This window comes from Piliocolobus tephrosceles, chromosome 5, assembly GCF_002776525.5.
Source record: "Piliocolobus tephrosceles isolate RC106 chromosome 5, ASM277652v3, whole genome shotgun sequence".
In the NCBI taxonomy this organism is placed as follows: Eukaryota; Metazoa; Chordata; class Mammalia; order Primates; family Cercopithecidae; genus Piliocolobus; species Piliocolobus tephrosceles.
In genome coordinates this window covers 96,482,957-96,496,194 of record NC_045438.1, presented here as the reverse complement: position 1 = coordinate 96,496,194, position 13,238 = coordinate 96,482,957, and the positions used below count along the sequence as shown (strand labels likewise).

The following is a 13,238-nucleotide window of genomic DNA, read 5'->3' as shown; positions in this document are numbered from 1 at the left end:
CACATGTCTGTAATTCCAGCTACTCGGGAGGCTGAGGCATGAGAATCACTTGAACCCGGGAGGTGGAGGTTACAGTGAGCCAAGATGTAGCACTGCACTCCAGCCTGTGTGACAGGGAATCTGTCTCAAAAATAAATAAATAAATAGTTACAAGTGACTTACATTTTATATCTTTTAGTATACAACATTTATCTCATTTGAGAAACACCTTGTCAACCGAAGCAGGGTATTTTTAATACTTTTAATGCCTATAAAGTTTTGTCTTGAAATGAGAACATTTGGGAAGTGTAGAACAAATATATATATATATACATGTGTATATATATACTTTTAACCTAATTTTAAATTAGGCCATTATTACAATTACATTTTATTCTATGATAAATTTATATGAAGTTGATCTCATAATGACCCTTGGTTCTGGTTTTATATTTTCAGAGTACTTTGAGCATAACAGTTATGAACAATTTTGCATCAACTATTGCAATGAAAAACTTCAACAATTTTTTAATGAAAGGATTCTGAAGGAGGTAATTGCCCTTATAACTTAAATTTAAGATCTGCATAAAGCTGTTTTAAATTTCAAGGAAGAGATATGCTGCAGTCACCCTGATTGGTGGGGATGGATGTTGTATAATAGAAGGTGACTGAAGCCCGGCAGAGGCCCTGGGGCTCAAGCACATCAAAAGTTTTAATGGTTCAGGTAAACTTTAGGGACCTGATAAAAACTCTTAATGGGGGCTTCCTCAGAAGTGAACATCTAGTTTTATTAGTGACTTTTAATAGACTTGAAGCTCTGTTTCTTTTTATGATTTTGTTGTCTCTACTTTTTTTTAAATTTATTTTTAAATTTATTTTTATTTTTTGAAATAGAGTCTTGCTCTATTGCTCAGGCTGGAGTGCAGTGGTGTGATCTTGGCTCACTGCAGCCTCCGTCTCCCGGGTTCAAGCGATTCTCCTGCCTCAGCCTCCCCGGTAGCTGGGACCACAAGTGCGGGCTACCACACCCAACAGATTTTTGTATTTTTAGTAGAGACGAGGTTTCACAATTTTGGCCAGGCTAGTCTCGAACTCCTGGCCTCAAGTAATCCACCTGCCTCGGCCTCCCAAATGCTGGGCTTACAGGCGTGAGCCACCGCGCCTGGCCTGTTGTCTCTACTTCTACCACACCAAACAACTTTCTACCCTCATCCCTGTCTTTGGCATCTCTCATTCTGTTTTTTTTATTGTTGTGTTTTTTTTTTTTCTAGATGAAAGTCTTGCCCAGGCTGAAGTGCAGTGGTGCGATCTGGGCTCACTGCAACTTCTGCCTCTTGGGTTCAAGTGATTCTCCTCCCTTAGTCTCCTGAGTAGTTGGGACTACAGGCACGTGCCACCATGGCCAGCTAATTTTTATATTTTTAGTAGAGATGGTGTTTCACCATGTTGGCCAGGCTGGCCTTGAACTCCTGACCTCAGGTGATCTGCCTGCCTCAGCCTCTCAAAGTGCTGGGATTAAAGGCGTGAGTCACCATGCCCTACTGTACCTCCCCTTCTTCAGGTCTCTCTGCTTCTGCCTACTCTGCTGCCTGCTCACCTTTCGCTGTCTGGCAGCAAAGCCACCAAGTCAGCAGATTTGATGCATCGATTGTCCTTGAGTGCCTCTGGGCAGTACTTTCCTTGTCACGCCAGCTTGTGGACTGTCAGCTGCTTCTACTGTATCTGGGCTGAAATGTGCAGTATTTTATTTCCTGTTCCCATCCTTTCTATCTTTCCCACATTTTTATTATGTTTATGTTTTTATGGGCTTCCCAGCACATTCTAGCTTTTGTACATTTTACTTATATTCTATAGTTAAATGAATTCTGGCATAAACAAACAGGTAAAACAAGTATTTACCAGTAAGGTAATTTTTCTGAAAATGTTTATCCAGTCACATTAGTTCTATTACCATGTGAAGTTTTACTTTCATGCCTCTAATTTAACATAAGCTAATCCTTCCCTTCTACACCAACTTACCAAAAAACTTGATCTAGAAACATTATAAAAAGGAGACTGTATTTTGATTTATGTTCACTTTTTAAATATCCTTTAAAATAAATGTGAATTTCAAATTGAGATGTGTTAAAGTGGACAGTGCCTTCTAGAATGTCGGAAACCTTTTCTAGTATCTCTCATGGGAGGAAATATTTAAACATTTCAGGAAACAGTGTTAAAACATATTTACTTAAATTCATTGCATAGTTTAACCATCTATGATAAAATCCCTTTAAAAATTTTAAAAAGACACAAGACATAGTTGAGGACTCAAATTTGATCATATATTGTTCTTCCAGATTACGCTTATTTTCCCCAAGTGATGTATGCCTTGTGTATATTATATCACTGTGTTGATATTAGAGTCCATTTGCAGTTAATTGCTATTTCCTTGCCTTTAGTGCCTGTCTGCAAATGTTCAAAATCTGTTATGTTTTTGGAAAACATTTAAGGCTATACGAGTTTGTATGAACCTTTGCATTCTAATTAGTAAATGTTATGTTCAGAAACAGCACAAAATTCACTACTGCTCTGTATTTCCATATCTATGATTATGATTATTTCATTTTTAGGAACAAGAACTCTATCAAAAAGAAGGTTTAGGTGTTAATGAAGTACATTATGTGGATAATCAGGACTGTATAGGTATGTATTTTTTAACTCCACCTTTGAAAAATATGGGAAGATGAAGTGAATGTGTTCAGTACTTTTTCTGTGCTTTGTAATTGACATGACTTGTTACATGACTTGAAACTGGTATTTGAGAGAATGTAACTTCTCTATTACTGCTTGGAAGTTATTTTTTCCTACCAAGACATCAAAGGTATCTTTGTTGGAAGTTTTCTATAATCTCTTCTATTTATTTTGAAGGATGTTTTCCTACTTAAATAGTTAGCATGTGAATTGGTTAAGGGGGAAACTTAATTGCCTAGTCAGCAAAGAGATTTATTCACCTGAGGAAGTCCGTAGTTAGGCCAGGCTCCAGGCAAGTTTGTCAGGGTCTGCCCTGCTTTTCTGTGACTCTCTTGGTTCTGCTGTACTCTGTGCATTGACAGCACCCTCTAACTGGTTGTGAGTTGACTTCATGTGTCACAGCCAGATAACACTGCACAGCAGGAGAATAGAGGCTCTGCTTTCATTTTAGTGGTAAAAAAACCTTTCCCTGTAGCCCCACAGCCAGTTTTCAGTCTTTCGTTTCTTTCCCACCCTCTCTCTAAAATAGATTGTTGGGCAAGCCTTGTTTTTAAAACACAATTTGACAATCCTGTTAGTAACTGATGGGCTAGATTTGAAAAAAAAAAAATAGTATAATAATAATGTTACTTTACATCAGTATAAATTTTCAAAGCATTTTCACATTTCATCTGGTCCACTCCACATTTCCTTAACACACTGACCCTTTCTAACCTCTGTGTCTTTGACTGTGTGGTTTGATATGGCTGGAACTCTTGCCCTTCAATTTGTCTTTTGGCCCACTTTCACCTCCTACTACATCTATCAAAATACTCGCGTTCATAGCTTAGTTCAGCATGCCCCTCCTGCACTACCACTAGTTACCCAAAAAGCATCATTTTCTCACTAATGTAGTTAGAATCTTTCTCTTCCTATGTCTTATAGCTTTGTTCCACTCAATAATTGTTATATACTGTATTCAAGCAGTTTACATTTTATAGTTAGTTCGGACAGGAAGGAAATTCAAACGAATGGAAAGAGTGTAAAAATGTGTTGTTACAGATTTTGTTTGAAAGCATTTACATCAGTTTCTAAAAGTATTATTAAAAAGCTATGCATGCAGAAGTTTCTGTAGTTTTACTTTACTTTGAATATAACTATCATTTGGAAAAGGAGGAATTTCCAATTCCTTAGCCTCTTCTCCTGGTTTACAAATGGAATGGTTATTATAGTCATTTGCTGTCTTTATGTAATAGTTTTTCTAAAACCTATATTAATTATATACTGTTACTTTTTTATAAATGGCCAGATTTGAAATAAAAATCCATCAGCTCTCTGTAACTTTTGAGAGAACACGTATAGAATCACGTGCTATCTTGTTTCTGATCAGTCCTTGAAATCTGTGATCAGTGAATTGTTCACATATCTTTAAAATGTTAGGTTTTTACACTATTGTAAGTGTTTCATTGTTTGAAATAGATTTAATTGAAGCCAAATTAGTGGGAATACTGGATATTTTGGATGAAGAAAATCGCCTTCCCCAGCCAAGTGATCAACACTTTACATCTGCAGTTCACCAAAAGCACAAGGATCATTTTCGACTCACTGTGAGTTTGCCATTCTGAAACTGAGACTCTGGTGGGACGAGACATTATTAAAAGGGTGCATTAGCTATTAGATATTATTAAATAATTAGAATAAAAATTTTGGCATGTGTAGAGCAACTATATTATATCTAGCACAGTATCTTCTTTAGATGGGTATTTATATATGATTTTTATGTAATCAAGGGACTTTTTCTCTGATGAAAAGTACACTTCACCTGTCTAATATGTACAATGTGCCTGTAGTCTGAGCTACTAGGGAGGCTGAGGTGGGAGGATAGCTTGAGCCTGGGAGTCGAGGCTACAGTGAGTTGTTAGCATGCCACTGCACTCCAGCCTGGGCAAAAGAGCAAGATCCTGTGTCAAAAAATTAAAAGTACAGTGAGGATTACCTGCTGTCTTCATGGTCTCCCTTCTGAGCTAAGTGGATATCACATTCTAGGAGTCACAAGCAGCCATCTCTCTGCTCATTTGTAAGACCAGCAGTTAAGGTTGTGGCTTAGAACTCTTGACTGGTGCAGGCGATACATATTAGATAATGATCAGCCAATTCATTTTGACCCTCTTTCCTAAGGAGTTTTGAGTGGAAAATATACTCAGAGAGGGAAATTGAACCTGAAGCAATAGAGAGATTAGGTAGAGTAAAGAGAAGAGCAGACACAGACAGCAGTAGAAATAAATGACAGGTGCACTCTAAAAGGGCCAGAAGACCTGGTTTCTTTTTTTTTGAGACAGAGTTTTGCTCTTGTCACCCAGGCTGGAGTGCAATGGTGCGATCTTGGCTCACTGCAACCTTTGCCTCTCGGGGTCAAGTGATTCTCCTACCTCAGCCTCCTGAATAGCTGGGATTACAGGCATGCGCCACCACGCCCGGCTAATTTTTGTATTTTTAGTAGAGACGAGGGTTTCACCATGTTGGCCAGGATAATCTCAATCTCTTGACCTTATGAACCCCCTACCTTGACCTACCAATGTGCTGGGATTACAGGCATGAGCCACTTCGCCTGGTCCAGAACACCTGGTTTCTGAACAGCTGTTAGGACCTAGAGCTGTGCTCGGGTCTTTGTGGCAGTGAAAAGTAGAGCCATTCTCCATGAAGGTGGACTGTGTGGCTATTGAGATGTTTCCTGTGTTCACCTCTTCTGAGCCTGTGTTTTCATTCAGTCATCATCACCTGAGGTAATAAAAGCACAACTCCATCCTTGTACCCAGAAAGAGCTTGGCTAGTAAGACAATGTGCTAGCCACACAAATGGATGTCAGTTTCAACCACAAAGATAGGTGCTGCCTCATCTCATAGATAACATCATTAACAACAACAACAAACAGGAGAGTGAGAAAGAAAAGCTGTTTGGAGTTGCTTAGTGGAATTAGGAAACTAATAGGCAAAATTGCCTCCCAAACAAACTGTATAGTATTTTGAGATTGTAACATAGTATAATGATTATTGCTTTGATGAATCCAGAAACTTAAGTGAATGGTAACAAGTAGTTTTGTTTCCATTCATTATTAACAAAATCAGTGGCAAATAGGTTAAATGAATTTACCTGAAAAGCTGATATAATTGTGTTAACCTTCACTAGAGTCTAAAATCTCACAACCACCTGCTCCATTGACTTGCATTTCTTCTGTATCCCTAAATATTTCTTGTAATGTGGAACCTATTTCTGTTACTTCAGTGGAGATAGAAATAAAACAATATGTATCCTCAACAAAACTTTTGCTAAAATTGACGATACGTATCCAATCCTATTCATTCATAGCTCACTGGTCTTTGTATGGCCGGCCTGTGGATGCGTGGTTACCTTTACCAGGAGTTGGCACCTAGAGTCACAAGCAGGTGACTTACCGGGGGCACTGATTGCTAGTCAACAGAATTTTCACGAGGGTCTCAGAGGCATGTGACTTAAAGGACAGTAAACTGAAGCATCAAGAATGGGCCTTGGCTGCTTTTGTCAACCAAGAACAAGAATAAGGCAGTAAATCCTACTCTATATAGATTATTCCTTTTGTTGTATTTTTCGAAAATAAATAATCATTTGTCAAACACTTAGATGTGGAAGGCACTATTCTAATGTTTTTACTGAATTATTTAATCCTGTTAGATGTGTATGCTACAGATGAGGAGACATACAAGGAGAGGTTAAGTGACATGCCTAATATAGCACGTGAAGAAATGGTAGGTTGGGAGTCAGGCTAGGCACTTTGGCTGCAGAGCCTGCACTCTTACTTGTTCTGGTGTATTGCCTCCCCCAGGGAAGAGCCTCTCTGTTCTGCTGCCTCTTCAATCTTGAGCAAGCCTCTAAGGTTCCCAAGTCAGTTTTCTCAGTTTTAGTTTTTTAGATTTTTGTTTTTCATTTTTTTGTAGAGACAGAATTTTGCCATGTTGCCCAGGCTAGTCTTGAACTGAGCTCAAGTGACCCACCTGCTTCAGCCTCCCGAAGTGCTGGAATTATAGGCAGGAGCCACCGTGCCTGGACAGTACTAACTGGGCCTGACCCTGCTTAGCTTTTGAGATCACATGAGATCAGGCGCATTCAGGGTAGTATGGCAGTAGACTCTCAATTTTAAATGATATCTTTTTTTTTTTTTTTTGAGACAGGGTCTGGCTCTGTTGCCCTGGATGGAGTGCAGTGGTACTTTCTTGGCTCACTGTAACCGCTGCCTCCTGGGCTCAAACCATCCTCCCACCTTAGCCTCTCGAGTAGTTGGGACTACAGGCCTGCTCCACCACACCTGGCTAATTTTGCATATTTTTTATAGAGATGGGGTTTTGCCATGTTGCTCAGACTGGTCTCAAACTCTTGAGCTCAAGCATTCCACCTGCCTCAGCCTCCTGAAGTGCTAGGATTATAGGTGTGAGCCACCGCACTTAGCCCAACATCACTTTTCTTAACCTTAGGTTATTTCAAGGGTCAGATGTGATCTTGTAAGTGAAGACATTTTAGAAACTGTATGATATAAATATGAGATATTATGATTAAATGGTACAACCCTAAACTGATTTAGTTTTCTTGAAATAGATTCAGGCTCCTTGTGTAAATATGTTAGGCTATATTATTTGAAACAGTAGGAGAGTCCCTGTGCTGATGTCAGGTGTTTCTTTGACTGGCTGCACATGGAAATCATTTGATATAAATGGTATGGGCTTTGGGATGTTTAAAAGTTCTCTAGGTTGATCCTTTTGTAGTTCATAAGCCTGATGACTGGATTTTCATGCTCATGTGTGAGATGTTCCTCCCTCAGCCTTGTTAATGTGTTGGCACGTTACTCACCTGATGTGAAAGAGATAGATTTTTAAAAGTTCTCCAGGTAATTCTAATAGAGCACCAAGGTTGAGAACCACTGCTTTAGAAATAGGTGGTTAACTTTGTAAAATGCCAACTGTGTTTTGCATGTGCTTTAAATTTTTTTTTTTTATTATAAGCATGTACTTTTAAATTGTGGGTTTTTTTGGGGGGTCTCTCTGTCTCTGTCTCTGTGTGTGTGTATGAGTGTATGTGTGTGTGTGTGTGTGTGTGTGTGTGTGTGTGTGTGTCTTACTCCTATTTTCTTTCCTAAGAGATTATACAAATATTTGCTAGATTTTATTGATACTTTAAGGCATACTCAATGCATAAAAGCAGTGTAATTGTGAAAAGTGTGAAAATTTCCTGTATAATTTCAAGTGTTTTACATCTCAGTTGTTTTCTAAAGAATGATTATGTAATATATTTTTGATCATTTAATAACTCATATATGTATTGTTTTTCAGATTCCCAGAAAATCTAAGCTGGCAGTTCATAGAAACATCAGAGATGATGAAGGCTTCATTATCAGGCATTTTGCGGGGGCAGTGTGCTATGAAACAGTGAGTATAACTTTTTCAAGGAGAAAACCATTTCATGTTGAAGCTGCACTGTACAGTATGATAGAGTCTAGTCACATGTGGTTGATTATTTATTTTTTCACATGTGGTTATTTAAATTAAGTAAAATTTCAGTTCCTCAGTACACTAGCCACATTTCAGGTGCCCAGCATCCACACTGACTAGTGAGTGGTGACTGCATTGGACAGTGCAGATATAGAACATTTCTGTAATAGAAAGATCCTTTGGACAGAGCTATGTTAAGTGATGTTATCACAAGATGGACAGAGATATTCCTGTTTGATTTATTTTTCAGACCCAGTTTGTGGAGAAAAATAATGATGCTTTACATATGTCTCTTGAATCCTTAATATGTGAATCCAGAGATAAGTTTATACGGGAATTATTTGAATCATCCACAAATAACAACAAAGATACTAAACAAAAAGCAGGAAAACTTAGCTTCATCAGCGTGGGAAACAAGTTTAAGGTATTTGGGTTATTTATTTATTTATTTATTTATTTATTTATTTATTTATTTTTACTACATTTAAAATGAAATTATTGTTTTATATTTTAAAGTGGATAATGTAGATCACTGTCAGAAATCTCACAGTGAAGTTCAAGAGCAGACCCTGCATTGTTGATATTTGTATATAAAATATCATAATGTAGGCCTAGCAATTGAACATACGGAAATGCTTGTAATTTTCTGAATGTGTTCATTCTTGGTTCTTAACATATCTGATTGCTTCTCCTAATGTTCTTGCTTCTGCATACTGTCTGGTTGACCCTCAAACCTTCTCTTTCCCATGTGTTTTCTGTTTCCTTCCTCATTCAGCAGTTTTGTTTTAGCTGGAGTAGTCCAGCTCGGGATGGCTAGAGAGGACTAGTTGAGTTGAGAGAGGAAAGCAGGCACAGCCAGGGGCTTCAGGTAAATGATCGCCTTCATGGACTCCTATTTATAAAGTGGCTGCCATGTTAAAAAGAGCCCATCTCAAGTTAATGATTCAGTTTGTAATTCATTTTCAATGTGTTTCTCTCACAGTGGCATTTTGGGTGTGCATATTACACTAAAATTTGATTAAAGCTTTTAATAATTTCTGTTAAAGATAAGCACTTAGGTGTGGCAAACTCTTCTAATTGCTTATTTAACATGGAAGAATATTTCATTTGTTTTATTAATTTTGGATCAGGAATTTATTCTGTAAGATCTGACAAGGAATAGCACAGGATTTGTCTTAGAAACACTACTAATTGGTTCTAGTTGTTGAGTATTTAGTGTAGAAAAATTAATGTTAAAATTTGTGATGTTATGAGTTTAATGAATGACAAACTAATACGTAGAACAAAAATATATGTGAGAATTAATTTATTATATATTTCCACAAAGTATTATTGTTATATTTATAATAAAACTCTACATTTGCTTTTCATTATATGCACTTTAAATATTTAAATTAATGTAATTAGGAAAAAGATTTAAGTGTCAGAATGTTATGGTGCTGATAGTATAAGCCTCCCCAAATTTGTTGTGGATTGAAATGGACTCTAAATAACTAAATTGATAAAATATTTATAAGAGCTAGGTTTTTTTTAAAAGCTTAAACATGAATATAGGGAAAACCTCATAATACATTTTTAGGTAACTGAATAAAAAGCCTTGAATTTTGTTGTAAGTTATATTCATTAATTATGAGTTCCTGATTCTCTCAATGAACAATCTTTTTTTCTTATTTGAATATTCTATTTCTGAATCGACATTTGATAGGTTGGTTTAAAAATAGTATATTTACCTAGAAGAAATGGATGTCAATCACTATTTTCCTACTCTAGTGTTATTGTAGTATTGCTGATAAGAACATACTTGAAATTTTAGACAATATAAATAAATTCTTACAGTTTTTCTTTGTATTACATAATCTTTTATGTTGAGCCTTGAAACTTCTTATAATTGTATTTAATACACTTTTTTTACATTAAGCCTCTGAAAGTTATAGCTGAATACTAATAATAAAATATTTCACGTTTTCCTGTGAGATACCTTGAAATAAAATAGTAATAGATTCTTAATTTTAAATATAGTAGAATAGCTCATTAAATTAAAATCAAAGTATATAAGGCAATAAACACAAAACAGGCTATCGTTTACAGCAGTACTTCAGTTATCTAGCATCACTGGAAACTGGAAATTTTCTACTGTGAAGTGCCTTTTTCAGGTTATTGAAACATAAATGCTTTACTGTCATTGTTTTAGAAAAAGTCATCCTTTTTTATGGAAACATAATTCTATTATATGAATATTGGCATGTTTTCTAATAAAAATAAAATACAAATAAAGCATGAGTTGCCTGAGGCTTTTTACTCTTAAGCCTTATGGTCCTTGACTGTTCTTTGATAGTTGACTTTCTTCCCTCTCTTCTCAGCTGCTAAAAGTTTATTTTGATCCTTCTATTCTGATTTTATCTCCTTTTTTTTTTGGGAGAATACTGTGCTTTAGTCTGTGGATGAAGGAGTCTGGACTTTGTGACAGTTGTTTTCTTTACAAATCAGTCACTTTACTACTTCTTAGGCATGGTGGTTCAGATTGATTAAGGTTGTCAAAACTCTGTCAACCAGATAAGTGAGATACAACTGTATTTCTGTAATTCAATGACAAATCCATTCCATTTTAATAACTTAAGCCTTTCAGTTTATGTGATGTATACTGTAATAGTATCACTCATAGGAGAATGAAATTTGGTGTCAGGCCAATGTTGGAATCATGTTTGCCATTATTAGCTCCGTAATCTCAGGCAAGTTATTTATTTCCTTGAATCTCAATGCTTTCACCTGTAAAATGAGGTCCTTAATTAGGATTGTCGTGTTCTATCCTTAATTAGATTAAACATAGTAACGCCTGTGAAAAGCTTTGAGGAGTACCTGACTTATAAATGATGTTCGGTAAACTATACTTATTATTAATTATAGCTATGATGAATATATTAGTTTAAAAAATAACATATTAGTTTGTCTTTTGTAAGTAGTATAATAAATATCTCAGTATAAAATCCAGATAGAAAAATTTTACATTATTAACTTATTTTGCAGAGTAGTAAGGCAAATAAATAATTTTAATACACTGTACCATACCACATTATAATCGATGCTATAAAAACAAGAAAGCGTAGTAACTTGTAATGTTCATTGTCAATTTTTTTTGAGAAAATTGTGCAAGCGTTTAAAAATAACTGAAATGTAAAATGTTTTAAAACATTAAAGAGGGTATCTGTAGCTAGGCAGGACAATTTTGTTTACACTAAGTGTTCCATAAAACAATCCTAATATATACTTTTAGTGTATATTTTAAACATGTCTTCATTCTTAATGTGTGTGACACAAACTGCAGTTTGCCACATTCAAATACTGTGCTATTGATCTCTTATTAAATGCATCCTCAGTATTTTCATTTACTTCCTTCATTGCCTGTACATTTTTCCTCATTCATCCCATCTGCAAATATGAGTGTATGTTTTTAAATATTGCTAATTTTCAGTCTTTTAATTATATAACTTCTGTGTAAGTTATTGTCCTTGCTTTACATTAGTCATTTTGCATGATGCTGTCTGTTAAAGAATTTGTGTACCAGGAGGTTGTTAAAGTGAAATGTGTTGATTTTGGATGTTATTGCATGTTATTTTATCCCAATACTGGAAAGCTGATATTAACTCATGACACTGTGTACTTTGGCTTTTTGAAATAATAAACTGATTTCCTTTCTTTCACAGACACAGTTAAATTTGCTTCTGGATAAACTTCGAAGTACTGTGAGTACAGTTAAAAAAACAGGTTGTTTTTTTATTGGTCATCTAAAACTATTAATAGTAATTATGCAAGTAGGCATAGTAACCCTGTACTAATTAAAAATACATTTTAAACTTTATTCCCTTATTTTAAAAAATTAGTTTTAAAAATGGTTATAGTTTTGATTAGGTTTTTCTGAAGAAATGTCAAATACATATGTGAAATCAGATTATTTCATAAATATATAGAATTCTTGACTGTTTGAAAATTAAGATTATCTTACAGTTTCAGGAAGGTGAAAATAAGTAGTAATTGTGGAGAAGAATTTTTTTTTAGAATTAAAGATTAGGCATGAAATTCAATCTCATTTTATTACCCTTACAATAACGTTCTCCAGACATGGCAATGTTGATGTGGAAAAAATGGACAAAATATTTTTGCGCCCTGCTGTGGAGGCAAAATTTATTAGAAGCCTGTTTTTTAACTATACATTTTAGTAATTCACCCCATTTTCTTAAATGAGAAAAACATCATAGAAAGAAATTTCTTATGTGGTTTATATAAATGAAGCATAATTCTAAAGTAAGACTTACTTTTTACACAAATCCACAGAACTTGAAATTTTGTTTTTGTTTTTGAGACAAAGTCTCAATTCTCTCGCCCAGGCTGGAGTGCAGTAGTGTAATCACAACTCACTGCAACCTCCGCCTCTCGGGTTCAAGTGGTCCTCTCACCTCAGCCTCCCAAGTAGCTGGGACTATGGACATATACCACCGGTCCTGGCTCATTTTTGTATTTTTTGTAGATATGAGGTTTCGCTATGTTTGCCAGGCTGGTCTTGAACCCCTGGACTCAAGTGATCTGCCTGACTTGACCTCCCAAAGTGCTGGCATTTCAGGCATGAGCCACGGCACCTGGTTAGAACTTGCGTATGCTTTTTCAAATAGTCGTTTTGAATAGCCAGACATTTATTATATCAGTATTATTGTTGCTTAACTTAGATTTATTTTTGGAATCATTAAAAATCTTTTTAATATCCTCTTTGGCTGCAAATATCTATCTCTTAAGGCCATGTATCTTTAAAATCCAAGACTGATGAAGATAGTATTTTATTCTTATTTCTTAGATAGGGTGCTGCTCAAAAATTTTGAGATTACTTTGTGATTTATAGAAAAAAAGGATTTCTAAAACATGTTCTAAAAGTGTTGGTGGGCTGGGTGCCATGGCTTACATTTATAATCTCCAGCACTTTGGGAAGGCTGAGGCAGGTGGATTACTTGAGGTCAGGAAAACTCCCGACCTCAAGTAATCCACCTG

General features: G+C 35.8%; 1 protein-coding gene and 1 non-coding gene across 3 annotated transcripts in view; both read left to right on the top strand.

The window, feature by feature from the left end:
* MYO6 (myosin VI) overlaps positions 1-13,238 on the top strand; it is a 164,148-nt gene that overhangs the window by 112,311 nt on the left and 38,599 nt on the right. For both annotated transcript variants that reach the window (XM_023219277.1, XM_031935621.1), the window contains exons 14-19: positions 439-530; positions 2,589-2,661; positions 4,168-4,295; positions 8,046-8,141; positions 8,455-8,628; positions 11,906-11,944. In XM_023219277.1, coding sequence (XP_023075045.1) covers positions 439-530; positions 2,589-2,661; positions 4,168-4,295; positions 8,046-8,141; positions 8,455-8,628; positions 11,906-11,944 — 602 coding nt within the window. The remainder of the gene's footprint in view (positions 1-438; positions 531-2,588; positions 2,662-4,167; positions 4,296-8,045; positions 8,142-8,454; positions 8,629-11,905; positions 11,945-13,238) is intronic.
* Positions 7,470-7,572, top strand: LOC111547475. Its single transcript, XR_002733145.1, has one exon. It is a non-coding gene; the product is annotated as a small nucleolar RNA U13 (small nucleolar RNA).